The 27,250-nt window shown below is 48.4% G+C and overlaps 8 protein-coding genes and 1 non-coding gene across 9 annotated transcripts; 6 read left to right on the top strand and 3 right to left on the bottom strand.

The window, feature by feature from the left end:
* Positions 1 to 1,668: 1,668 nt before the first annotated feature.
* On the top strand, positions 1,669 to 3,052 carry F5B22DRAFT_494410 (uncharacterized protein). Its single transcript, XM_047972386.1, has one exon. It carries the CDS (start codon positions 1,775 to 1,777, stop codon positions 2,963 to 2,965), a length of 1,191 nt encoding a protein of 396 aa, XP_047825961.1. The 5' UTR covers positions 1,669 to 1,774; the 3' UTR covers positions 2,966 to 3,052.
* A 1,392-nt stretch (positions 3,053 to 4,444) lies between these two features.
* Positions 4,445 to 5,852, bottom strand: F5B22DRAFT_639683 (L-galactonate dehydratase; the record flags this gene model as incomplete). Its single annotated transcript, XM_047977748.1, has 2 exons — positions 4,445 to 5,641; positions 5,697 to 5,852. 2 exons carry the CDS (start codon positions 5,850 to 5,852, stop codon positions 4,445 to 4,447), a joined length of 1,353 nt encoding a protein of 450 aa, XP_047825960.1.
* A 4,723-nt stretch (positions 5,853 to 10,575) lies between these two features.
* Positions 10,576 to 11,194, top strand: F5B22DRAFT_494391 (uncharacterized protein). The gene is made up of 3 exons (XM_047972385.1): positions 10,576 to 10,807; positions 10,887 to 10,953; positions 11,007 to 11,194. The coding sequence occupies exons 1-3, from the start codon at positions 10,663 to 10,665 to the stop codon at positions 11,122 to 11,124; spliced, it is 330 nt and encodes a 109-aa protein (XP_047825959.1). The 5' UTR covers positions 10,576 to 10,662; the 3' UTR covers positions 11,125 to 11,194.
* Positions 11,195 to 11,584: 390 nt separating this feature from the next.
* F5B22DRAFT_t187 lies at positions 11,585 to 11,675 on the bottom strand. Its single transcript has one exon. It is a non-coding gene; the product is annotated as a tRNA-Thr (tRNA).
* Positions 11,676 to 12,205: 530 nt separating this feature from the next.
* Positions 12,206 to 13,834, top strand: F5B22DRAFT_494384 (FAD dependent oxidoreductase). Its single transcript, XM_047972384.1, has 3 exons — positions 12,206 to 13,200; positions 13,261 to 13,504; positions 13,559 to 13,834. The coding sequence occupies exons 1-3, from the start codon at positions 12,393 to 12,395 to the stop codon at positions 13,827 to 13,829; spliced, it is 1,323 nt and encodes a 440-aa protein (XP_047825958.1). The 5' UTR covers positions 12,206 to 12,392; the 3' UTR covers positions 13,830 to 13,834.
* A 446-nt stretch (positions 13,835 to 14,280) lies between these two features.
* On the top strand, positions 14,281 to 16,983 carry F5B22DRAFT_639681 (Rieske [2Fe-2S] domain protein; the record flags this gene model as incomplete). The annotated part of the gene is made up of 4 exons (XM_047977747.1): positions 14,281 to 14,284; positions 15,234 to 15,258; positions 15,717 to 16,514; positions 16,569 to 16,983. The coding sequence occupies 4 exons, from the start codon at positions 14,281 to 14,283 to the stop codon at positions 16,981 to 16,983; spliced, it is 1,242 nt and encodes a 413-aa protein (XP_047825957.1).
* Positions 16,984 to 17,836: 853 nt separating this feature from the next.
* On the top strand, positions 17,837 to 20,840 carry F5B22DRAFT_626571 (uncharacterized protein). The gene is made up of 6 exons (XM_047976263.1): positions 17,837 to 18,211; positions 18,285 to 18,399; positions 18,452 to 18,507; positions 18,568 to 19,013; positions 19,067 to 19,980; positions 20,027 to 20,840. The coding sequence occupies exons 1-6, from the start codon at positions 18,141 to 18,143 to the stop codon at positions 20,561 to 20,563; spliced, it is 2,139 nt and encodes a 712-aa protein (XP_047825956.1). The 5' UTR covers positions 17,837 to 18,140; the 3' UTR covers positions 20,564 to 20,840.
* A 777-nt stretch (positions 20,841 to 21,617) lies between these two features.
* On the top strand, positions 21,618 to 24,627 carry F5B22DRAFT_626564 (Dimethylglycine oxidase). Its single transcript, XM_047976262.1, has one exon. It carries the CDS (start codon positions 21,764 to 21,766, stop codon positions 24,320 to 24,322), a length of 2,559 nt encoding a protein of 852 aa, XP_047825955.1. The 5' UTR covers positions 21,618 to 21,763; the 3' UTR covers positions 24,323 to 24,627.
* A 270-nt stretch (positions 24,628 to 24,897) lies between these two features.
* Positions 24,898 to 25,887, bottom strand: F5B22DRAFT_626563 (S-glutathione synthase). The gene has a single exon (XM_047976261.1). It carries the CDS (start codon positions 25,784 to 25,786, stop codon positions 25,208 to 25,210), a length of 579 nt encoding a protein of 192 aa, XP_047825954.1. The 5' UTR covers positions 25,787 to 25,887; the 3' UTR covers positions 24,898 to 25,207.
* Positions 25,888 to 27,250: the final 1,363 nt, after the last annotated feature.

Raw genomic sequence — 27,250 nt, 5'->3', positions numbered from 1 at the left:
GCACGCGTCGCTTCGCATTGTGAAACCGCGTTGAGTAGCAGTGCTAAGCTGGATGCAATTTAAATAAATTGCCGTATGAATACTGTGCTATGTACTGTCCTATACTTCCAACCGTGGCGGGGAGAAGATGTCCTAAACTGCCCCAAATGTTGCTAGCTGTGCTAAGACAGCGCCGATGACAGTGAGACTGATTAGTGATTGTGACTCTGCCTATCGTTACTGTATACCTACCTTAGCTGCCCAGCCTCGCCAGCACTCTGAACATACCTATCCATTACCACCAGTATCACCACCAGTATCGCGAGATTCGCTCATTACGACTTGCACAGATCAGCAACTTACTTGGAGTGACATGGATTTCTATACTTTCCCCAGTGGCATCCAGGGCATCCAGGGCATCCAGGGCCCAAGCCGGTACCTGCTCAGCACTTCATTAAAAAAGTACCTAAGGCTACCCAGGCTCGCCAGGCTGATCTGCCGCTTGACTAGACAGGCCATTCCTTGTCATATAAAGGGTCCTATAACGGCTTTGCATTGTGATATATCTTGCGGGGTGTAGACCGCTTGAAAGTGAACACCAGGTGTCCCTCAATCAAACAGAGCGCGCAGATAATAACGTGGTAATTAAATGGCCGCGCTGATGCCCAAAAGCAACCCTTTTCCCAAAGCACATTCAGTTCGCTGCAGTTGCGAGACATGAGGCGGTCGGTGCTCAGACAACAATCGGCCCATCATGGGCTTACGTGATGTGGTCGGTCTGGCGGTCACATCGAGGCTTTTTCTTACCTACTGAGTACACCACTACCGAGCTCGAGGTACTGAATAACTGCGCTCGCTCCTCCTGTCTGCTAACAAAGGTGGTGATCATCATATAGAACAGCCTTGTCTTTTGCGTCCTTTTCCGTTTGCCTATTAATATCATGCCACCTGAAACTCGACGTTACCACTGCATTGGCTCAGCCAATGGCAGATTGTAAGGCTGTGAGGCACCTTATTTCCAACCCTTCAGTGTTCTTCTCCCTGCGTCGTGCAGCGGGTAGGCAAAAAAAAAAAACTTCGCTACGAAGTAAGTATGCAGTCTGGAATATTGGAGATACGATTAGTAGCATGCAGCTGGAGGCTAGCAAGGATTTTGGGGGGGTCTAATCCCACCCATCTGGTGATGGCTGTCGAGGCTGTCTCGATACCATTGGACTAGAGCTGGCGATGTGCAAGGATCCCACGGCCGCCAGTTCGTCCTGCATGTCACGGCAGGGGGGAATACGATGACAAGCGCATGCCGACCATGACTGCTGGCACGTCAGAACGTGTGTATCCGTGTGTATCTGGGTGTATCTGGTGTGTATCTGGTGTGTCTGGTGTGCCATTTACCGGCTTGGTCCAGGCTGATGTAGCGCTTCCTTCGGCGTCCGCCTCCACTCTTTCATGGTTCATGGGCTGAGAGGGGAAAATCCGGTTTTCGTATTGGGCTGAGTCGTGTCCACCCGGCTGCATGACGATGCTTGCACGCTGCATCCTACCATGTCCTAACGTCATTCGTTTTGCGCTATGGCAAGCAGGCATGCTCCCTTACAATATCGGGATTGAAGCTGGCGGTCAGACGAGATATAATCTATCGATTCCCTAAACGAGCCTCGTCCCTAGTTTGGTGTCTCGATTTTTGTTCTTCATAGCATCGTCAAACCAATTCGCTCCAGCATTTACCCTCCCTGTTTTCATACCGTGATCGGATGAATACCCAAACTCGTGGAGATAGACATCTATTTAGAACACAATGGATCGGTATCTAGGCCAGCTTTGGTCAGCGCCATCAATGGTGAAGCCTGAAGGCAAGAAACTGAAGAGGAAGCTTCAAAAAATCGGTACTCAATCTCAGCAACGACCATTTTCAATCAACTACAGTGATACCAAGACAAATTCACCAGAAGCAAAACCACACCGTGCCTCTTTATCATTCAACCTGTTCAATGGTTCTAAGCCGAGTGTTCCGCAACGGCACGCCCTGCCCGTCCCTATCAATTCAGAAGACAGCAACTGGCTCGAGGATTTTCGAAAGAACGGCTACACTTCTCGTGACGGCCGCCGTCCACGACAGTTGGATAGCGAGAAGACTCGGGAGCGTCCTGCGAGTATTGCCGTACCCGAGTTTGCACATCTCGCTGCTGCCGCTCCTGTGAGCCCAACGCCACGTGAGGAGAAAACAGCTGCTCCCCCAATCAAACCTGGACCGCCTCGCATGACGAGGCGATATGCAAAGACGCCCGTCTCACATGTTGGCCAACTAGAGACTCACCCTCTACTACGTACTCAAGGCACGTCACAAGACGTGCCAACCATTGAGAGTATTGCCGAATCATACAGGGCGCTTCTTGAATCCCGCGCCTCTTTTGTGAATGAGGGAGGTATTGAGCACTCTCCAATCACAGAGAAGCAGGACCACTGCTTCAACCCCCAAGACCCCAGTCTCGTCCCTCCGCCCCTTGAGCCTGTGACGGAACTACCTGAGCCTTCACCTTTAAGGGGAAGAGGGTCGCCACGATCCGACGACGGGACACTAGTTGGGGAAGATTCGATAGACTTTAAACGAAGCACTATCTCATCGGTGCCCAGCTCTCCATCCTGGACGAGCTACGAGACGGCATCGCCGGGCTTGGGACGGAAGCCAACGATACCTTCGGGACATTCAGATCTACAAAGATGCTTAGATCTCTTGACGAAGGAGCTGTCCTCAGTGCTTCGTAGATCACCAGCTCAGCATCATACGGATACTACAGCTCTACAGATATGGATCATGATCGAGGCGTATGAAAATTTACGCAATGAGATGCTAAGGAGACATGAAGGAGACGATCAGCACGGCCCTCTGAAGCTCGTGTTCGACACATGGCTCAAGGCACTACACTCAATACATGATGATATCACAGGGGGCGACGGAAAGCGCAGTGAGAGTAACTACGGCGACTAAGATACTGAACTTTTATTATGTAACCCTAGTACTTAATGATTCACTATAAATATTAATGCTCACGCTTCATTTTGACTCCCAGATTATCTAAGGTCACCGGCCTTCTTTTGAAATCGTGTTATCGATGTTCATCATAAACTATGAGCCTACCCAACCAATCTTCACCGGAAGACACGGCTTGCTCCAAGACTTCTCTCTTCCACGCCCATGAGGCAGGGAGTCTTCAGTGCCTCGTGGCCACGTTGTACGATGCTACGATGCGATGCATGCAAGAAGATTTCTGCTCTTCTAACACTCACACGACTTCCATAATTAGCCATCAGATAATTCCCAAAGGGTGCTACGATGCAGAGATAACAACATAGGTACCCATGAAGGATTTCGAGGAGGTATTGGGGGCTAGCCTGTCTTATATGTAGTATTTCACCGGCTCCATCGGAATCGAATAGCGGTCAGTCAAAACGGCACTTTTCACGTGGGTGAGATGCAACGATGCAAGCTATTTATTATACATGGATGTGATCGAGCTATAGGTTCACCGAGATGACTGACTGCCTGCCTGCCAGGTACCACGGCGTCTGACATGCAGTTTGCTCTCGCGCGCCGACAAGGCCCCATTGTCTCTTGGGTTTACCCAGATCATGATCTCTTGGCCGCCGTGTCCAACCGAGTTGAATATACTGGCGAGAATGTCTCAAGTTTCTTCGGTACGTATGTGAGAGCCTTTGCAGTATCCTAAAATAGCCATCCCACAAGCTCGCAGAAGCATCCCCACACCGTCTCCAACATCCTCATCGTGACGCCCTTGCAACGCCAAAGACGTCTCGGCGCTTCGACGCCGACTGCACGTAAGACTGCAACGAAACCATCCCAGAGATTCCTCAGAATGGCATTCTCAAGGCAAATCCCAACAGCTACTATACTAATATGCGGGAACGAAAATAGCCCGTTGAAAGTGTTACCAACCGCCCCTGCATCCCTTCCACTTCCACAAGGCCATACCTAATCTTCGTAGCCTTAGATAGTAGGCATTCCTTGAACAACAGCAGGACGCAAAGTCCTCTCCAACTCTGTCAGCACACCTCTCGCATCATCCTATGCCCGCCCCGGGTAATCCTTCTATATCCTCCCCACAGCCGCACCCACAAGCCGTGGGAGTTCTCCCCTGTCCCGATGCGCCCACTCAATGCGCCTCGCGACAGGGAGTACAACCACGTGCTTCGGTATAGTGTAGACGCAGAACCTAGGTAAGTGAAGTCCCACCGCCTCGGTGACTTCCCGTGTCTCGCATGCCTCATGGGAGCACTATGCTTGGTCTACCATTGGCGGAAACCGCCTGTCGCGGTGCGTCGGTAGATACGTCACGGTGATTGCGCTTCACGATCGGTCATAATGAAGGGATATTCGGATTGCTCAAGCCCGGAAAAGCAGCAAGATATGTATTACTGAGTCTAAGTAAGAGTGTTCTTATGGTACAATTTAAATCTTCTCTCCTTCTAGAATCGGCTTCGCCTCGTCACTCCTCCACCAACTGACGCCCTCCTCTCCAGGATACGTGAACTTGTCCATGCTATCCGGCTTCATCTCCACGCTGTACCCCGGGTTCATGGGCGTCTGGTAGTACCCGTCTTTCACGGCCGAGGGGTGCAGGAAGTGCTCGTGCAGGTGGTCTACGTACTCTAGCACCGAGAGCTTGCCGCTGACGACGACGTAGTCGATCGTGCTCAAGTGCTGCGTGTACTCGGGCAGGCCGACGCCGCCGGAGTGCGGGACGATCGGCACGCCGAATTTCTTGGCCATGAGGAGGACCGCTAGGACCTCGTTCACGCCGCCGAGTCGGCACGCGTCGATCTGGCATACGTCGATGGCGCCTGCCATCAGTAGCTGCTTGAAGACGACGCGGTTCTGGCACATCTCGCCCGTGGCGACGCCGATGCCGAGTGGTCGCAGCGCGTCGCGGATCGCCTTGTGGCCGAGGATATCATCGGGCGATGTAGGCTCCTCGATGAACCAGGGCTTGAATTCCGCCAGCTTGTTCATGTAGTCAATGGCCTCGGGTACGCTCCAAACTTGGTTCGCATCTACCATCAGGATATTACCGCGGTCGAATCCAATCACATCACGCGCGATACCCAACCGCCGTCGATCCTCCTCAACGCTGCCGCCGACCTTCAGCTTGAAATGCCTGTATCCCTGATTTAGGGTCTCATTAAGTAGGGCCTTCATCTTGTCTTCGCCATAGCCGAGCCAACCAGCACTCGTCGTGTAGGCTGGTACGGCGCGGCTCTGCATCGCCTCTTGGAAGCGTTCCGCCTTGCCCTTTTCGCTCTCCTTCAGCATGGCAATGGCCTCCTCTGGCGTTATGGCGTCTGTGATGTAACGGAAGTCAATGCATCGCACAAACTCCTCGGGAGTCATCTCGGCCACGATCTGCCAAACCGGCTTTCCGAGAGTCTTGGCCCATAGATCCCAGATAGCGTTGACGACGGCGCCCAGCGCGAGGTGGATGACGCCCTTTTCGGGGCCGATCCAGCGCAGCTGCGAGTCGTTGACTAGATACCGCCAGGTCTTTCCCCAGTCTGCTACTAGAGAGGAGAGGGTGCGACCCTTCAGTCTGTCGCCAAGGTGGTTGATGGCTGCGCATACTATGTCGTTGCCACGTCCGATTGTAAATGTCTGTGCTCGGTTATTAGATGACTTCATGCGAGAATTGAAGTAGTCAGAGACCTACCATTCCGTGGCCTGTGAACTCCGAATCTGTCTCAAGGATGCAGTATGCAGAAGAGTAGTCTCCAGCGGCATTCATAGCATCCGAGCCGGTCTTATCGAGAGATGTAGGGAATCGGACATCCCTCGTCCTCCAGCCAGTGATTGTTACTTCACCCATTGTGGCTTATTTGAGGAAGTATTAAAGGGAAGATGATAGTATTAGAATAGTAGAACAAGACCAGCTGAGAAGGGAACGGGGTGATAGAAGATTAGGGGAACGGAGACGATGAAAAAACCTGGTCGTTTATAAACTATTCCTCGTCGTTATCCTCTGCCTCTCGTGTAATTAATACAACTTCATCCCACTCCATTGCTTTCCCATTATCCCCCGGATAGTGTCCTCTTCCGTGGGGTATGGAGGGGTTAGAATTGGTGGATCCGTCTCATCATCGCTCCGAGGCGCCTCGAGGCGCGTGTTCTGATTGATGGAAAATTTGAGTGGAAATCCCACTTAGTTGGATTAACTTAGTTAGATGGGGGTATCCTCGAGGAAGAGAAGCTCGTGACGCGACTAAGGCTGCGGAGGAACCTTCGACGCGTACCTTAGCAACTGGCATTTCCGAAAAAGCTCACGAAGTACGGCGGACTGGCAACCTTGAGCAAAATGTTTGGTGTCGCACGATTGGGGGGTCGTGATTCGTGCTATTTTCCAGACGCTAATTAGTATTTCCAGCTTGGAAATCTCTCCATTATTACGCGGGCTACGGAACTACATTCTAAAAAGAAGACCCCACGAGACTGAGATTATGTCCGCAATTTCATCTTTCAAGTCTCTCGCTAATATTTATTTTAGCATTCAAGTTTGTCATTTGATTTAGGTCATCAATGATATGCGTGAAGTATAGGAACTCAAATGCAGTGATTGTTCAGTTTGTAGCTATCTAAGCTAGAAAGACGGCGGATCCTACAATTCCCCAACACAATTCGCGTAAACAAGCGACTGTCAAACTTCCTATGAGCTTCTTGTGCAGGTATCCGTAACCACCATTGTCCAGTTACTCAAGTATGTTGATGAAAAAGCTCCTCCTCGTTGGGTCAGGATACCATATACTCCTTTAACCAGTTGGAACGATTCTTTACCACCACTAGTACACAAGAGCGTCCAGAATGAGTACGGAAATTGGAATGTTGCCTAAAATATCCTCGAAAAAGTGGATGGAGCGGTCTGGGTACTCGCAACCTGAGTCTCGGTAGCATTCGAGAACTATGATACTTGAGTCAGCTATCTTCATATTAAGTGAAGACTCGATTATTTCATAAGTGTAGACAGATTACGAAGCAGTAGTCTAGCTCACATAGAAGCTTCTGTGCTCCTTGAGTGACTAAGCAGAAGTGAATGTTCCAGAATGACTTACCGATACCCTGAACGTGCTTCGCGATCACCTCTTTCCATTCACGTGTCATGCCGGAGTACCTCATGTCTAGACCCTGCTTTGCAGCGATATTCTCTATAGATATCACGCTCGCCCAGAATCTCTCATTTTTAGCTTCCCATGCTTCGCAAAGATAGCATGTGTCGCAGTCAACATCGACATTGTGTGGCCGTGGCGTCTCGAAATCTAGAAAGACTCCCCATCGTTCCCATCCACTGGAATAATCGTGGTATTGTGCAACATGGTAGTCGAACACGCCAGGGCAGCAGAAATAAGCCCAGTTCAGAGCATACACGAGCATTTCCTCAGGTTCCTCATCGGGAAACTGATCGTGGTCCTTGATGTGCTGCTTAGTGCTTTCCCCTATATGAAGTACTCGAAAAGGTAAGTCGTCTGCTTCAGCATAATGTATGCAGTGGGTGAAAGAATTGCGTGATTGATTATTGTTCGTACTTGCTCCTTCAATTCAAACACCTCAAGGAATACTCACATGTATGGCCCGATTCCTCTAACCATTCTACGAATGCTAGGGGGAGGCCATTGGAATCCAACGGCACAGAATCTGGCAGGGGCGGCATGTCGCAAAAGGAAGGACTATCTGGACCTAGGTCAGGAATCAGGGATTAGCAACCCAGGGTATAATAGTGAGCAGATCTGAGGTGACTAGTTGGGCTGATCATCCTTACTGTGGGTGATAATACGTAAATAACCGTGTACATAGACGTTCCAAGATCAAAGCCCTCAGAAGGATGACGGCGAGGTGGCTGCGCGTTGGATGGGGATCTTACCTGATGGCCTTGTCTAGTGCCAATAGCTTGATATGTTGATAGAGCTTGTGCTCTAAGATTGAATGGTGAAGGCAGAAAGTAACTTGATGTTTTTGAGCATACAGTTGGGGGAAGCTTTTGAATCTTGAAAGAGGTGGTGTCAACAGTAGCACCAAATGGTGATAGAAAGGTAAAGAAGGATTGTACAAAAATTTTCAAGAAAGGACTAGATATCAGGCAAACTTTCTGTTATTAGTTATCCAACCCATTCACTTAGGAAAGGGTTCTAACTATGATGTCGTCGATGATGTCGTCGATGATGTCGTTAGTGGTGGTCCTGACTGCTCATATCAAGGGAAGTGAGAGGAAGACACTGCAGCACAAGAACAAGGATTCTACATCCTTCATTGTAGAGCACCTAGGAATGCCATTACCGGAGGTAAAAGATGATTGCTTCTTGCTGCTTATCTACAAGCTCTTCCAGACGTCTGGTTTAAGGCAGCTTCCCCAATCATTCTCTATAATCTAAGGGTCTGTAGGGGAGATGCTACACAACAAGCGCAGGGCATGTGTCCAGTTGTGTCACGATCCTAAGGCTCCTACAGACAAAGAGACTCGCTACATGTATCCCTAGCCTAGTCAAAAGACTTCGATACCTTCATAGAACAATAATAATCATCTAGTGCCCCCATGATTGAACCGTTCACAAGTTGAAATTGTTTGAGTCAGTAGCGCTCGCAGAGACTTAAATAAGATTTTATTCTATGTAGCCTGAAGATAAGGCTTTTGAACATATATATTGTATCAACGGCCATTGATTGTACTGGATTTAATGGTCTACTGTACAAGGTGGAAACCTTCCTCGGGGTTAAATCACCCATACTCTTCTACCCAGGGCGTTAAACGCTCCTCCTCCTCATTTTCGTATGTATTCAAGTGTACCAACCGGTTCTACTTCGATCAGTTGTCGTCTACAAATTAATCCGAAGCCGTCCTTTCTTCGCTACACGGGGGTTATGGTATGTCCCACAGCTAACTAAAGTGCTTCGGTGGTCGTATGGGTACCCTTCACTTCGCCCAAAGCAAGCCGCTTACGAGCAGGAAGGAGTATGTATCGTACACCGATCGGCATTACATCTTATCTTTGCCTATCGTGCGGTAGTCTGTGTGGCGTAAGGTACATAGGTCCTATCGTTACTGGGGATAAACAAGAGCTTCCCAGGTGTGTATTTGGTTACTAGGGTAATAGGGCAAGTCGTCCTTATACCTAGTAACTGATATAGTTGGGCAGGACTACTACGCCTCACTAGCGGAGGGGCTTATGAATATATTCCAACGAACCTAGTCATTTTATTTAAACCCCATATAGTCTTGTGGATTGCAATCACACTGCTGTGTGAGGGCAGAATACGCACTAATAACAGGATACCTCCCCTATGAGACAGCTCACCCGCAGTACGTTTGGATACCTGAGTAGCTTAAGATTTGTTTTGTGTATCCCTATGTATCCCCATGCCCCTACTCTCCTGACCACAAACAATAGTTACAGATTGCAGTGGACTTTGAAAATTCTTTGCCAGTTCAATTAATATATTTGCTCATGAAGTCCCGTTACCCGATTTGACCTATCCTTACAAAGTGTGAGTAATCTGGGACGGAACAGATGTGCAGAACTATGCCGCTGCACTACGCAAATGTATAACGTTACCAGGTCGGGATCCTCACCATCTGCACATGCTATCGTGATATAATCAACTAATTCCCTCCTACCTCGGGATCTAGTGAAGAGATCACAGGCCCTAGTAACTTGATCGTTGTATCCGTAGGAGTACTTACATATACCTTTCCCTTATCTTATGGAACTTAGTTCGAACGATACATGGGAGATAGGGGGATTTTCATAGTACAACAATGGCGATCAGTTCTGTCGACGTTCTTTATGGCTATCCTAAATAGCCTCACGAGTCGCCAGAAGTATAATACACCGTGTACACATTCAGCTCTTGCGTTCTTATCAAGGTCGTATTCCATGACTAATTTATCAACATGAGGCTCAATTCAAGCCAATCATTATACGTCATAGCTGAAGCTGTCGGTGAGCTTCTACCTAATCGGTACGGCCGTTTGGCCTGCATAATTTTTTAAAGTCTTGGCGTATATTGCGACTCGCTATCCCGCTTCCTCCAGCTTTCAGCTCGCCACATCTACAGTCGAGCCAAAGTCAAGACTTAACCCCAACAAATTTCACAGAATTCATGATAATAACTCGGTATACGTAGTACCTCAATGTGAGAAGCAATTGATCTCAACAGTAGAGAATCTGCTCTGCATAGCTAAATAATGTTATACATTCTGGTTGAAGTATAGAAGCTCTTGAGTGCCTCCGTTTAGTGAAGTAGTATCACATGAGCCGGAATGTAAGACACTGTCTTTTGCCTCTATTCTTGACATGATTTTCGGCACTAGTTCTTATATAGAGTCACCCCTTCAGCTTATATATGCATAACATCAATATTCATGTATATTGTAAGCAGGCGTCGTCTGCAGTGCTACGAAAGCTGCCGCAAGCTGAGTGAGCTCTATAATATAGACAAATTGAATTGTAATTCGAGACTAGAGGTATTGTCGATGAAGATACGCTCCCATCATCAAGTATAAAGCCCGGCTTTCGCCCTAGCACCCTGCATTGATTACTTGCCTACCTAAATCTCAATATTCCATCTCAAACTGCACCAGTGTCCCCCAGATCAGAAACCTTGTCCAAACTCAAAAATTATCGGACAACGCAATGGTTTCCTTTAAACAAGCAGCGTTCTTTGCTGCTAGCTTTGGCTCTCTAGCAGCGCCTGCTCATGCAACTTTCATCTTTCAATATTGTGTAGATCAGAACTTCCAGAACTGCCACGACATCTGTGGAAGTCCTGGCCAGTGCAGTATGTTGCTGTTCCAACACCACTCGTAAGGCTTCTATCGGGCATTTGTCAGGCGCTGATGCAGGCTGGGGTATTCTAGTTCCCGTTCCTACTGGTCTTAGCTCCGCGAGGGCCGCTCCTGGCTACAACTGCTACATCTTCAATGAGTAAGAACTTCGCTTTAGTGCTGAAGATGAGATTGGGCTAATCATTCACATAGGAATACTGGTTGTGTTGGAAACCGTGGTGGGCCAGTCACCAATGATGACCGCCATTACAACTTGGGGATCTATGGTTGGAACGAGATTACCATGAGCATTAAGTGTGAGCTGGCTTAATAGCGAAGTCTCAATAAACTATTGTGGTATCTAGGAAGGTCCAGTCATATGAGATTGCTTGACATTACCATAGCTTCTTAGTACTATAGTTTTTATCAATGAATGACCATCTTTCATTGCAGCTTATTATCACTATACATCGTAAACAACTTCTAGTTTATTGACGATATACAATTGATGTAGACATATTATATACCTGTATATACATACCTAGGTACATGGAAGGAGAAAGGGGTATTGGTCGGTTGGGTTATACACCGATAAGTATTTAATTGATTTACAAGTTTAAATATAATAGAATCTTAAGGAGAGGAGCCACTCACTCATTGTATGTACATTTATTACATACATAGTTAGTTAGTTGGTGCAATGCTATAAAGATTGAACATAAAAAGAGGAAAAAAGAAATTTATCTAGAGCGAACATTGTTGCTTCTCGTATGAGACAAAAACAGAATCATTGCCCCCATCCCGGATCGAACGAGAGACCTTGTCATTATCTTGCAACCTTATTAGTACAAGTGACACGCGCTACCACTACGCCATAGGGGCTATTATTCGGACTTTTCGTGATTGGTGACCAATGCCAGGCACTATTGGAATATCAATTAAAATTGAAATCAATTTAAGACTTCCCGACGTTCAGCTACCGGTATCGCAGGAAATATCTCGAAAGCAGTGTACCGACTTTTCTCCCCGTAATCACATTATCTTAAATTCCGACACACTTCCTTGCTAATTGAACAAGATGTTTCTTGAAGCGAAATAGGTATGATTAGTGCATCTTCTTCCAAGTTTACAGTCGGCACCTTATCTGTTCCTAATATCGAGGTATCTATCTATCTACGGCCATGACGATCCCAAGATATAAATCGTTCCATTTTCTATCAATATCTGGGACTTATTTCATCACGTGAGGATTCCAAATGGCCTAGAATTACTATGGTTTTATCCCAATGAATCGCCACGATAAAACATACCAATAGCATACACGGTGACAGTGGTCACGTGAGCGGAGTAAGGAACACGAACTCCGCGCTGACATACACAGCCGATTATCTGGGTCTCCATTGGGCGATACCGGCACCAAGTGTCTAAATGCCAAGGTTATACACAAACCGGAAAGGCGCGGGCTCGTGAGTCGGCGGTGGAAGGGGGGATAGATAGATCGAAGAATGTATATATCTGATTGTTGTTCGGATAGGTAATTGAGGGTGTTCTTTCGCATTGGCTGTTTGTCATCGTTGTCGTCGCTAATTTCTATTCAATATGTCGTCCGGCACGGAGTCTTATATCATCGTTGGAGCTGGTATCTTCGGCGTATCGACAGCTTACCATCTCATCACAAAATACCCCAACGCATCAATCACCCTCGTTGATCGGGATGCGTTTGACGCTGAGTCACGCGTAGCTGCTTCATGGGACTGGAACAAGGTCGTGCGGGCAGACTATGATGACATTGTCTACTGTGAGCTCGCTCTCGAGGCTCAAGATATCTTCAAATCCGATCCCTTATGGAAGCCATATTTCCATGAGACTGGTCTTTTGTGGACATGTCGCGATGACTATGCCAAGGAGGTCATTGAGAACTATAAGCGTCTTGGGCGCAAAGCTGATATCAAGGCTGTATCCATCGAGGAGGCGAAGAAGTTGTATGGCGGACTCCTCGACAACGCTGACTACACGGGGGTTAAGGAGGTGCTCGTGAACCCAACCGGTGGTTGGGGCGCTGCTGGAGATTCTTTGCGCGCAATTACTCGCAAGGCAATGGACCTAGGTGTTAAGTATGAGGTAGCTGAAGTTGCTACATTGCTCCTCAGTAAAAGTGGAAAATGTTCTGGCATCCGGACAAAGGGCGGGAAGGACTTGACAGCAACACATACCATCATCGCCGCTGGCGCTTTCACCCCAACGTTGCTAGAGTACAGTGCCGTCAGCAGTGGCCTGCCCAACATCGCAGCCGGATTCAGACTAGTTGCTGGTGGTATCACGACTGGAATGCACAAGTTAGATGACAAGTCACATGCGATATACGGTTCCATGCCGGTGGCTTTTCAGGGGTACAATCTTGAGTTAGGTAAGTTGGTCTTTAAATCGCACCTTATCTCGTATATGAAATCTAATTATATTCGAACAGGACCCTTCCTCGGTTCTCTGCCGCCCACCCCAGATGGCAGGGAGATGAAGTGGTGGGGACAGACAATCTTCAAAAATACCAGGGAAATTTTGCCTGGTCACTTTGTCTCATCTCCACCTCCAAAGCCTGACTACGCTCAGTGGGAGGTGTCTCCGAGACTCAAGGACGACATCAAGCATGCAAACTACGCATTTTATGGCAAGAAGACTGCGCATTGGGATTTAACAAAACATCGCATTTGCTGGTGAGTCTGTCGTTCCTTCTGTTTGCTAATGGTTTGTGATTAACAACTTGATAGGGATGCCTTCACCACAAGCGGAGACTTCATCATTTCTCCACACTCTGCTGCGAAGGGATTATACATCGCAACTGGTGGCTCGTTCCACGGTTACAAATTCTTCCCCGTGATAGGGAAGTATATTGTTCAGATGCTCGAGGGCCAACTGTCTCCCCAATTGACAGAGAAGTGGGCTTGGGATAGACAGCGCCCCTTCCCACCTACTTCTCCGGACTGGCCCAGGTTCGAAATGAGGGATTTGGTGGATCCTGTTAGGACTTCTAAGTTGTAAATAATGATAATTAATTCTTTTTTTCAAGCGCAATGTACATCACAGTCTCTCTAAGGGACTCGTTAATCTCACTACCACCTTGATACGTACTTCCTCTCAGCCCGTACCGCCTGCATATCCTGTGATACATAAATGAATGTCACCATGTAGCAACGTAAGTTCTAGTTATTCTAATTTTGTATATTCTTTTCCAATTAGACGTTTATATAAGCTAAGCACGCACGCTTTGCAGGGATTAGAATAGTGCATACGAGCCTCAATATCCAACCTATCAGCTTAGACAAAAAAAGTATAGTCAGCAGTTTCCCGCGTGATTGATCCATGTAAGTCTGGTTATGTAATTTGGATCTCGGAAGGGTTAGTATCTGCAGTAATTACCAACCACCGGACAAACATAGTCCGGTAACTCTTCCGCCTTTCTAAAAGTGTAGAGTAATCGGGCGCTTCAAACATGGGTAATGATTGGTTGGCATGTCTCAATGGAACCATAGCCTAGACCGCCGAGGTGTAACCACGTGAACGACGTTGGGCAGAAACATCGTGACTTTTGATCCGGGCTAGGCCTTTCTCTTGACACGTATGTTGAGAGAAGCGCCGAGCTGGCCAGGAAACCTGCAGACTGCAACGACCGAGGTGCGTTGCCGTCCCGGACTACAACCCCGGTGCCGGCGACCTAGTAAGTCTTCGAACTTGTGTAAGCTTATAGGAGACGGAAATATTTGGAAATCACATGTACGCGTCACTCAGCATCACTCGTGCATCCCGAGACAATTCAATGTTAGTTAGATATCATTTTTCGTGTAATAATTGAGTAAGTAAAAATCCAGCGACCGCACAAACCAGGAAGTTCAACTGGAGATATTCCTCACCACCCCAAAGGGACGTTTGAGATCTCGATTGGGGCTAGCCTGAACCCGGGGTTTCAAATCTCATGGCCGAACCGAGAAAGAATCTGGGGAATATTCTTTAAGCGACGTTGCCGTGTCTTCAATTGCCACACACCCTTGCAAACATGCCAAGACGGGAGGAAATATCACTGGTACAACTGAAGAGGCAAGTAATCATAACAAGTTATGTTATCAGGCATGAGAGGAGGCGGCAATGCAGATATGCAATCCTCTGCTTCCCGGGTCCGTGTTCGGCAAACAACCTTGGGCCGAGACGGCCATCTTATGTGAAGTAATCTCAATAACATTAGTTAAGCACAATGAACGGCTTTCTCTTGGCTAACACGTATTCCATCTTGCTGGGATCACAACATTCGTGAGACCTCATTACGCTCCTCGATTTGCCGATCGTAGAATCTAGGGGTCTCTGGTGACGCATCATTATGCAGTCTTCATTGCCACATCGTGATTATCCATTTTCTCAGGAGCACAAGCTCCCATGTGCCCAACCTTGCAGTGTTGTATGTGCAGTTCCACACAAAGTAGTGGAATGGATGGCAGCCGTCCTTCTGAATGCCGATCACGTGATCGTATCTCGGAGTACCTCCACCGCAGCTTTTCAATCGATCGAGACCCGGTCATGTGACCGATGTCTCGACCGCGTCTAGATATGCTATCAGAGATTGTACATCGTCACAATCGTGTTTAGTATGGTCCGGGACGGTGGGATCAGATAGGACCGGCCATAATGTATAGTAGCCCGACGCTGATAGCAATGAGAGGGGGGAGGTCGTATAATAAAAAAGAGAATGACCGCCATGATGTAGTGTATCACACATCCCTTGTGTATGCTTCCATTCTACAACCACTTACACATAAGTGATCAAGCATAATTCACTATGGCTGAACTCTCGATTTACTACTCGCCTCAAATTCTCCTTCTGACGCTATCGGCGTCATTAGTTGCCATAGCCCTTTCATACTTGTCAAGATTCGCTAGTCTAGGATGGATTTCCAAGACCAAGGATGAAAAGAACAAGACCGTAAGGGCTCTGCCGAGCTCATGGTATCAATCACAAGAGATGTTTGATCTCGAGAGACGAGCAATCTTCTCAAAGAAATGGCTTCTTACGACACACAAAACAAGACTTCCCAACCCTGGAGACTGGTTACGATACCAGGTAGCCGGCTTCGACTTTGTTATCGCCAAGGACCGCCACGGAGTGATTAATGCATTCCACAACATCTGCAGACACCGAGCGTTCCCAGTCGTCACAACTGAGGGAGGCAACAACAGTGTCCTCGCTTGCAAGTACCACAACTGGTCCTATGCTCTCAACGGCAAACTCACTAAGGCGCCATCGTATCAAGACATGGAAGGTTTTGACAAGAGCAAGAACAGTCTCTTTCCTATCCATGTCCACGTTGATACCAACGGATTCGTCTGGGTGAACATGGAGGCCACAGAGAAGCCTACGATCCCATGGGAGAAGGACTACAAGAACATCGACAAGCAGGCCAGATTCGAGGCTTACAACTTTGAAAATTATGTTTTCGACCACACCTGGCAGATGGAGGGTGAATATAACTGGAAACTTCTGGGAGACAACTACAACGAGTGCTACCACTGCCCGACTACGCACCCCGATATTCCCACCGTTGCCAATCTCGATGCTTACGGTGTGGTCACGGAGAACTCATATGTTCAGCATCTTGGCAATCCAACACCTGAGCAAATCAAAGCGGGTTTCAATTTGGCAGCTACATTCTACTTCCCCAATGCCTCAATGAACGTCTCGTAAGTATAATAATTGTTGCATTGGGATAGACCACATCACTAACCCATATCTAGGCCTCACTTCTTCTTCATCCAAAGATTTATCCCCAAGAGCCCAACCACATCGATCATGTACTACGAGGTCTACCGAAACAAGGATTCATCCGATGAAGACTTCACAGTGATCAGTGACATTTACAAGCGGGTAATGTCGGAAGACAAGTACCTATGTGCCAACGCGAACAAGAATATCCAAGCCGGTGTATTCGTCAACGGTGAGATGCACCCGAAGATGGAACAAGGCCCTCTCTTCTTCCAGAAGTTGGTCCGTGATCTCGTCACAGACCATCACAAGCAAGAGAAGAAGGCCGGTAAGAAGATCTGGCCTGCGCAACAGAAGCTCCCAGGCGATGCCAAGGTCAGCGAGCAAGATATGGAGTTCTGCGCATCAATTGATTGCGCAAGCTCGAAAAAGGAGCTCGACTGGTGATTACCAGTCGCCTAATGATCGCCCGCGGGTCCTTAGTGCACCCATGGTCTTTTCCTTGCATAACGGGAGTCTAAGGTAGTACTGTATCTACTCAGGGAGGAAAATATTGCATTAATGGGAATGATCTAATGTGTTGTTGTTTTATCTTGTATTCTTGTTACGATTTCTGGTATGGCGCATTGTTTAGGGCATTCATAGCATTGAATTGAAACTTGTCTCCAAAATATGTGTATTTCCTACCTCTCGTAAAAGTCACAATGTGAGGATTGGTGGGATGAATAGATACGTCACCTTACCCACCACATAATATTGCAAGCCTATCATAATTATAACCGTCTTCGAAGCCGGTCACTTCATGTGTGTACGAAAGCTTGCCTATTATCGGATCGGCGTCAGCCAACCCCTCCCTATATCGGAGCATATTGATGGGCAAGATAACATCGATCGCGTTTGACAGCATCTGTTGTGACACGTAACTAGCTTTCCCGACATGATGGGTTTGCCGAAGCGGGTATAAAGTACTTATCAAGGGTCCAGAGCTTGGTATGTACAGTGAACGATAACGCGGTCCTAAAGCAGCGTTAGAGGCGATCGTTAAGATGCTTGCAACGCTATACATAGTATACCTATATCTCGAATACCTGGGCCATTTCCCTCCTGGGACGCCTTATCACCGGCTTCGGCGATAGTCTACGCTGCATCTGAATATGGGAAAAGAGAAAGAGATAGAGAGGCGCATAGTTAATGTAAGCAGGACGTAATAGCTGCTAGTGTCGGCGCTATGTTCTAGCGCGAGCGTGGTCAGGGGTAGACCATGGCCTTGCTATAAGTGCCCACGTGAATGCGGCCGCATCTCAAAACGGGCAGTGTTCAAGCTCATATTTCTGGTTTCGAACGCCCGGAGAGCGATGTTACCCGACGCCAGTCACAAGACCGGCCAATCCTCCGCTCGATAATAAAGCAGCGCTCTTGGTCTAGACCATAAGATGGATCCGTGTAGAGACTAAATCGCCCCGCACACGCCAAATGACACAGTTATAGTCTACAATCATCTATTTGTAGCTAACGTCAGTTCCTCTGCAAGGCCGCGAACATCGTATCATATCACAGGTGGTTTCATACTGCTACCGACCTCTTCAGAGAGTTGTCTTGGCTTGATGACGCCGCCGGGCGAAAGCACGAGTTCTCGTGGCAGACGACGTTCACACCATGCCTGCCTTCCGTGCAGGTCTGTGCTGAGTTGCCCTTCTTGTTCCCTTGTTACTGCCCTCTAAGCGCTTCACTTGCTGATTCTGATGAAGGCGGAAAAAGACGCGATGTCCCGGCGAAAAGCCAGCTTGTTCCAGTTGCTCTCGCCTCAAGCAAACCTGTTCTTATTCCCCATTGATGAAGTCTTCCCCACGTGGCGGCCCATCGGTATTACATGCGGCACTACCCTACTTGATGAACCTCCCTTGACACTTGGCAGGAGGAAAGACTAGCAACCTTGGAAGAGAAACTAGATTTAATTCTGAAAGGACGATTGTATAGATTTCCAGTGTTTGAACGCCTGTTCGGGTCTCAGCTCTCTAACTACTTATCCAGGCCGGAATACCCACAACGAACACCCCAAGAACAACAAACAGAAAACGACGTTGAAGATTCGGATGCGGGTGATACTCCAGCCTCAGCACCTGAGCGTCGGAGTTACCCTGACGGTAATGTTACAACTGCTCTGTCCGATTCCGAAAGTTCAGATACGCGCCCCGGCACGGCGGATATCGCCACCGGGGTTCACCTTTACTTCAGATATTGTCACAGACAACCAATTTGGTGCTTCGAGCGCGATGAGATTAATAACTATAGCTCGCTTCCACACGAACTTGTCTGCAGCATAATCTGTTTGACTGCACGCTTCTCCAACAAGCGTGAGCAGTTACAGCTCTATGGTCATAATGTCAGGCCGCTGATCATGCTTCGCATTGCCAATGGCACAGTGGTCCTAGAGACGATCGAGAGCCTGTGCTTACTTTCCTATTCTTTTTTCTTAGGCATGGCTTAACTTTGAGAATCTAACAAGGCTATAATCTAACATGAAATACAGATGGTAATATTGATCTCGGCCAGTTCCACGTTGGTCTGGCCCTCCAACTGTGTCGCTCAGCTATGCTTGATCTCGAATCGGCTTACACTACTGAAGATCCGACCACGGAGAGGAAGAGGAGGCTTTTCTGGAGTCTCCAGCTTCTGGAGCAGTTTTACGGTCGTCAAACCGGTCTCCCCAGTGTTCCCACTGATGTTAGGCCATCTTCTTATTCATCAGCTAGCGGGGGCCAGATGCTGCTTTCAGAACTACACTCGACAAAGCCCTCACTACCAACCGAGAAGCATAGGTCTTCAGACTCTTCGGAACCTGGTATATGGAACACAGGTATCCATCTAGGATGGGTTTGGAGCCGCGTGAGGAAGTTTGTATCCGATTGTGCCCACAACATATTGAAAGAGCCTTGGAGACATGATTCAACATACGCTGTGGTGCAGTCTGATTTTATGGAAACTGAAAACAGGATCCCTATGTGCCACAGATATGACTCGGTCAAGTTCTATGCGCGCACAGTTGAGGAATTGAGACGAAACCACGACTACTGGGCTCCGTGGCTGAAGGAGCAGTTCACTTACCATGTCATACCTACAGTGTTGAACCACCCGTTTCTTTATATCGTCGGGGCCCAGCACAATCCGAACTTGGCGATTCCAAACACCTTTTGGAAGCGATCATCTGAGCTTGCACTACTTCATGCTACTTGGATTGTCCGCATGATTGACATGATTGTAGACAAGCAAGTACAATTGGTTGATCCTTTTTTAGGGCACGTAGCAGCAATCGCTGCGACTGTACACCTGTACTACTGTTGCGCTGCCGCTGCTGGGCTCAAGCAGAAGTCCAAGGCGGACTTTGCGAAATGCAGGCGATTTCTCAAGGGATTCTTACCCTTTTCGCCAGCTTGTGCTGCTTTGGTATGTCATCTGAAAGAGCCAAAGGGCACGCGCTAATAGCTCCCAGGACCGCAACTTAGATACATTGACACGGATCGCCGGTGGGTATCAGAACATGGACATGGACGAGTGGATTCCATCCAAGCTCTATCTCAGCGTGCCCCTGATGTGGGATATTCTTCAATTCAACTGTGTTGCAGACTGTAAGGGCATTCCCACCGTAGACTTGTTACACCCCTCTATCGCCCCCAGCATCCCAGAGGAGGATCTAGGCGAGAACTCTACGCTAGAGATCGACGTCGCCACATCACCAGAGATTAAGATAGATACTGCTAGCGGTGGACAGGATGCGCCTTCGATATCCCGCCGGGCTCACGTCAATTCAAATCAACCTGAAGCCTCGGGGCAGCCCGTCTGGAACGAGGCACCTCTTGAGCCAAGCGACAATCTCACATTCAATACTACACCATGGCTGTATGCAGACCCCTCACAGTTCGTTGGCTTAGGAGACTTAGGTTGGCTCGATACTCAATCTGCCGATACAGGAGGTACACCTTGGTGGGAGGGGGGGGCTCTGAGTAATGTACAATTTAGTCAATTCTAGCGTTAGCGTTCGTATTTCATTGAATGGATAAGACTGTTGCAGGCTCGATGCCTGATCGCCAACAACCACGATGAATCTCTTGGGAGCCCATTGGTTCATGTCCAGCACCTACATATACTCCAATACACTAATCGGCAATGCGATGGTCTCAACTGTGAAATCAGAGTCGCGATTCGGCATTCGCCAAGACAGCCGGGACAACATACGCGTGAGAGACACGGAGTTCTTCCCCGGCCTACCAGCTGTATACCAGGTTCAGGATAAACACAACGCCGCCCTAACGATTGATATCTCCTGACTTCTGTCCTGACTACTACAGCTAACCTTGAACAGTGGAGTATGCAGGATACCGAATGCCGATCATGTACCCATAACAGAGAAGTGTCTCGGCACCGTTGCGTTTCGTCCTACGCTATCCGCCAGCCAACCAACATTGGAGTAATGAGTTGATCGTTTGTAATCATCCGAAAGAGGCAACCCTAACCCTGGCATCCCGATAAGCCAGTTAACTCCGCCCCTTTCTCCAGACTTTGTGTGAGGCAACTAGACCCTGCATGTTCTATGTCTTGGCGTGAGGTGAAAGTGTACGTTGCATCGTATCCAGCCGCTGACTAGAGAGGCATCCTGACGGTTACCAGAAATCGGAGAACCATCACTAGAGTTCCTGCAGCCATTCGTAAAACAAGGCGCAACGCATTTGAAATCCTGTTAGCACATGTGCCACGATGCGACCTCGTTCTCCGCGACGATGGGACGATCTCTCCCGAAGTATGTGACTAAGGAAGACCTGTCAAAGCATGGCCCTCTGCCTGATCGAGGTCGTGATACCACTATCGTGCTCCAGATACCCCGTAGATACCCGTAGATATTCATATTATGACGCACCATTATCTAAAGCGCCACATAGTCATTGACCTAAAAACAGAAACTACGTCGTCCACACGAGAATGGCCAAGGGAATTGTGGTCCTGGGCCGATCACGTGATCGGCTTCCACGGTCTCCTATCTCTCAACTACTGGATCTAGATTGCTTAGGTACAACCATCTCGTGATCACATGTGGTGGCCGATGAAGGAGAAGCAATCTGATATTGTGTTGATAGATGATCATGATGAAGTATATAGAAGATAGCTCAGTAGCACAAATGGACATTCATTGTATTCCGACAACACCGACTGCATTGAAGGACAAACCTCCATCATGACCTCCAAACCCCGTGTTGTCATCATCGGCGCTGGCATCGTCGGCACCAATGTCGCTGACGAGCTTGTCTCGCGCGGCTGGTCCGACATCACCATTGTCGAGCAAGGCCCTCTAGACATGCCCGGCGGCTCTACATCCCATGCCCCGGGTCTGGTATTCCAGACAAACCCCTCAAAGACAATGACCCTATTTGCCCGCTACACCGTGGAGAAGCTCCTATCTCTGAAAAGTGGCGGGCAAAGTTGCTTCAACCAAGTTGGAGGTCTCGAAGTCGCCACAACGCCAGAAAGACTCGAGGAACTCAAGCGGAAGCAAGGCTATGCCCATTCATATGGAATCGACGCGAGAATAATCAGTGCGGAGGAGTGCTTGAGTCTTTACCCTGCTTTAACCACCAATGGGTTAATTATCGGTGGTCTACACATCCCCAGTGATGGCCTTGCGCTAGCCGCTCGCGCAGTCCAGGTACTCATCAAGCGTACGAAAGATGCCGGTGTCCGCTACCTTGAATTGACTCCTGTCACCGGAATTGAAAAGGTGAATAACCGCGTCACTGGAGTCGTGACACCAAGCGGTACTATTCCCGCCGATATCGTCATCTCCTGTGCCGGCTTCTGGGGAGTCGAGGTCGGTGCCATGGTTGGCGTGCCCATCCCCTTATTGCCAATGGCACACCAATACGTCAAGACCACGCCCATAACTCCCGAAACCCCTCCCAGTGAGCAAACAAATGGTGAACCCTTGACAAATGGGAACTTGACGAATGGTCACACAACGAACGGAGATGCTCCGGTCGATCCGAACGCAGCGACGTTGCCAATCTTAAGATATCAGGATCAAGACCTGTATTACCGTGAGCACGGCACACAATATGGTATCGGCTACTACGGCCACCGTCCTATGCCGGTCGTCGCAGCCTCGCTAGGCGCAACCCCTAGCAAAGTAGACGAAAAGAACATGCCATCCCGTCTCGAATTCAGCACAGAGGACTTCGCACCAGCTTGGAAGCTATCCCAAGAGATCTTGCCCGCTTTGCAAAAATGCGAGATCGCCGACGGCTTCGACGGTATCTTCTCATTCACACCCGACGGCGGACCACTCGTCGGCCAGGCGCCTAACGTCGACGGATTCTATGTCGCAGAGGCCGTATGGGTGACACATTCAGCAGGTGTAGCCCGTGCCCTAGCCGAGGTGCTCACAGAGGGCAAGTCCAAGATTGACTTGGGAGAGTGCGAGCTGGCACGCTTCGAAGATGTCCAGCTCACCCCTGATTTCGTTAGCGAGACATCACAGCAAAACTTTGTAGAGATTTACGACATCCTTCACCCCTTGCAACCGCGCGACTCCCCTCGCTGCATGCGGGTTAGCCCCTTTTACATGCGTCAGCGCGAGCTCGGCGCTTACTTCCTTGAAGGCGGCGGTTGGGAGCGCCCGTTCTGGTACGAGGAGAACGCGAAGCTCCTTAATGACTTGCCTCCTGAGTGGCAACCTGTCGAGCGAGATGCCTGGTCTGCGAAGTATTATTCACCCATCGCAGCTGCTGAGGCTTGGAAGACACGCACAGCCGTGGCCATGTACGATATGACGCCGCTTCGGCGCCTTGAGATCACCGGTCCGGGCGCTGTCGATCTGCTCATGCGGTTGACCACAGGTACCGTCGCTAGGAAGCCGGGTGCTGTTACTTACACGTTGCTCCTGGACGACCAAGGTGGTGTCCGCAGTGACATAACAGTCGCCAGAATCGCCGAGGAAATATACCAGGTTGGTGTGAACGGACCTGTCGATACTGCATACTTCACTCGAGAGGCTCGCCTCCAAACTAAGCGAACCCCTGAAAGAGGTGTGCATGTCCGCGACATAACAGGTGGCACATGCTGTATCGGTCTCTGGGGCCCTCTCGCAAGGGAAGTCATCACCGCAGTGACCGCTGACGACTTTTCCAACAAGGGACTCACGTACTTCCGCTGCAAGTATGCCAGTATAGCCGGCATCCCAGTCCGAGCTCTGAGATTGTCATACGTCGGAGAGCTAGGTTGGGAACTCTACACGAGCGCCGACAATGGCCAACGCCTATGGGATGCGATCTGGAAAGCCGGACAGCCCCACGGCATCATTGCCGCCGGACGCACCGCGTTCAACTCCCTGCGACTGGAAAAGGGGTTCCGGCTTTGGGGTACCGACATGACCACCGAGCACGACCCATATGAGTCTGGTCTTGACTTCGCGCTCAAGCTAGATAAGTCCTTCGTGGGAAAGACTGCGCTCTTTGGACGTTCCAAGAAGACAGTTACTCGGAAACTGCGCTGTCTCACCGTCGATGATGGAAAGTCCGTTGTGCTAGGCAAGGAGCCGGTGTTTGTTGATGGCCAGGCCAAGGGGTACGTCACCAGTGCAGCATTCGGGTTCACAATTGGAAAACCCATTGCTTATGCCTGGCTTCCTGCCACCGTCAACGAGGGAGATGCTGTTGAGATTGAGTACTTCGGTCAGCGAGTCAAGGCTACTGTTACTCCAGAGCCGCTCTATGATCCCAAGATGACTCGCCTCCGTGGGTAGTTCATACGCGATCCTCTTTCATGAAGACAAGGCTTTAATGGTTTGATATTGAAATGGATTGGATTTTGGGTACGGCATTTTGGGAGTTACTTCTCAACGCATACTGGTCTCTATAGCATTGCATGTTGATTATGATGTTTCATAACGGATGGAGGAGTCTTGCTTTCAGGTTTTTAATTGCGCTGGTATAAACTATGATAATGACAGTATATTATTATACTTCAAACGATTATTTTTTGAGCTTCATGTGCAATCACCTAATGACATGTACTATTACCCGCCAAATGATCAAGCCTTTAGCATGGAGCGTCTACAGAGATAAATTCAAAGTCTGACAATGAACCTGTTACCCTTTTTACAGACTACCGTGAACTTTACTCTTATAACGAGGGCAGAGATCTGGGCTTGGAACTTGATGCTATTCACAATATAATGATCAACTAAGGCTGCAGGAGTCCTTCCAACCAGTTCCATCTTGGCCTTGATGGCTTTACTTGACTCTATACACCATTAGTCTACCAATCTTGACCGCCTAGGTCTTGTTAGCTTGCTTTATGAAGCGGAGTCTGTATAACCTCATTTTCAATATTGGCTGTATGTCTCTAAAGATTACTAACAGCCTGCAATGGCCTTTCAAGGCGAACTGCATATTCAGCTAGTACAACTTGTAAGCGTGTAACAACTCTCTCCTCAGGATAGAGACAATCAATGATTTACTAATAATCATAGACCTCATTCCCACTCTGCTGATAACAAAGCCGTTCAGAATATCCTAACCTAACACATAAAATAAGGAAAGAACTTTTTTTTGAATTATTTTACTCCTTTCTGCACTAACCATTGATTAAATAGTTGAAAAAAGCTATCATTCCGTGTTTTCCTATTTTACATTTTTGCCTTGTAGGTTCCAAGTTTCTTAGCCGTGAAAGTAGCGATGAGGTCCATTAACGCTGGTGATAGGCAATCGTAGGTCTCAAGTCCCGCTTTCTTGAATCCGTCTCTCACTTCGGACATCTTGTCCGGATCAACGCCTTGCTCAATGATGCTGCTCACAAATCCGGCAAACTGAGGCTCTTGCCATCCATCCTTGCCAGCCCCTTTGCTGAGTTCCGTGTGGACGAAGTCGAGACCTTTGAATGGGTGATCGACCACGATGCGACCGAACAAGTGGACTCCGCACTCCTTGCAGGCGTTTCGTTGGATAGCGGCGTTAGGGTCGATGATGTGTAGCTTCGATTCGTTGGCGGTGATAGCCAACTTCTCAACGGGGACGACGCCGACAACGCTGAACAGAGCGTCTGCGGGCTTCCAGCACTTGGAACAGCCACAGGCGTGGTTGAAGGCTACGTCTGATGATAGGGTAACCTCGACGGGGTTCTGCTTACAGTGGCAATAGAGCTTGCCACCCGCGTGATTGGGGCTGCCCTTGTAGCCCGAGCCAATAAGAGGATGAAGAGACGACATTGTATTAAGGTTATCGAGTTACTAGATTTATGCGCTGACTACAAGAAACGACAATCAAGAACCCTTTAGGTCACAGTGTTATATATAAAAGATTAACCTATCCTACAAGAGAATTACTATTCAGCTCCGACACGGCATAAACGCCGTGTCCCCTCCGGCAGATACTCCACTGGTGATAAGCATCTTGGATGGGGTCCCGGTGTATCTGCCGTTACCTATCATCAAACACTGCCTTCCATCGGCTAAACCGGGTTACTTATGCAAGCGTTGCGTAAGAAATAACGCCATCGTGGGTGGTACTGCGGGGAAGATATCTTGGTACTGAGTTGGCCCGTGTGTAATCGAGGGCCTGGCCGTGCAGTGGGGAAAGATCTCCGGGCTTGTCCCGGGCTGGTAGGACTTGCTTGAATCAATGGCTACCTAGGTACGGAGCATTGTCTTCAAACATTACTCGTGTAACGGGCTAGTTAGTTCAAAGTTATGTGTAAAACTGATTTATCAACTATCATGAGCCTAAAAAGGGAAGGGTTCTCACTTCCTATCGGTACCCTAGCCGTTGTTGCTACTAGTGCTCAGTTAGTTACCCAGCCTAGCACAGAGATTCCGGCTCTCGTCCGAAATATCTCGATAGGTCAAGTTCAATCAGTAAGGCCGTTTACTCAATTAAATCAGCCTGACCTGTAACAGCTCGATAGCATCTATGCTATGTACAAACAATTTCTCATACATGTAAATTAGGGGTGTAGGATAGGCACTGTCAGATAGTTTAGAATCTTGTCAAATGCAGAGTTGCTTCCAAAAAGAGCACACGCGTGATCCCTAGCCTGTCCCTGATCCTTGGTACAGATGTGTTGCGTTGAAGATGAATATAAAGCAAAAAGTAACAGATAAAGAGTGAGAAATCTGTTTCACTCCCTTGTTCAGTCTGATGCACCCCTTACATCTTGTATGATATAACAAGGGCTAGCCGCAATGCTTAAAGGCTTTTTAGAATATAAACATATGATATTATGGCTGCCGAGGTCTATGTTGTCTATTCGGACCCTTTCATTCTTACCTTAGTGGCCGACCTTAACTCTATAATTATACATTTGGCTAATCCTTCGCAAACCCGCAAAGACCAGCAATATTGTTACACACGTACAAACTGAACATGCAGTACGCCTTGCGCTTCGGCCGTACGAAAAGCCATTGCAGGCTGTTGATAATCTTCAGAGACATACAGCCAATATTGAAAATGAGGTTATAGAGACTCCGCTTCATAAAACAAGCTAATAAGACCTAGGCGGTTAAGATTGGTAGACTAATTGTATATAGAGTCAAGTAAAGCCACCAAGGCCAAGAAGGAACCGGTTGGTCAAGGACTCCTGTTGTTACACGTGTAACCTCTGTACCGGTTGAAGCATGCAGTTCGCCTTGCACTTCGGCCGTACGAAGGACCATTGCAGGCTGTTCATGACCTTC

The sequence above is a fragment of the Xylaria bambusicola genome, assembly GCF_022495145.1.
Source record: "Xylaria bambusicola strain CBS 139988 unplaced genomic scaffold F5B22scaffold_68, whole genome shotgun sequence".
Lineage (NCBI taxonomy): Eukaryota > Fungi > Ascomycota > Sordariomycetes > Xylariales > Xylariaceae > Xylaria > Xylaria bambusicola.
This window is presented reverse-complemented; position numbering and strand designations above follow the sequence as displayed.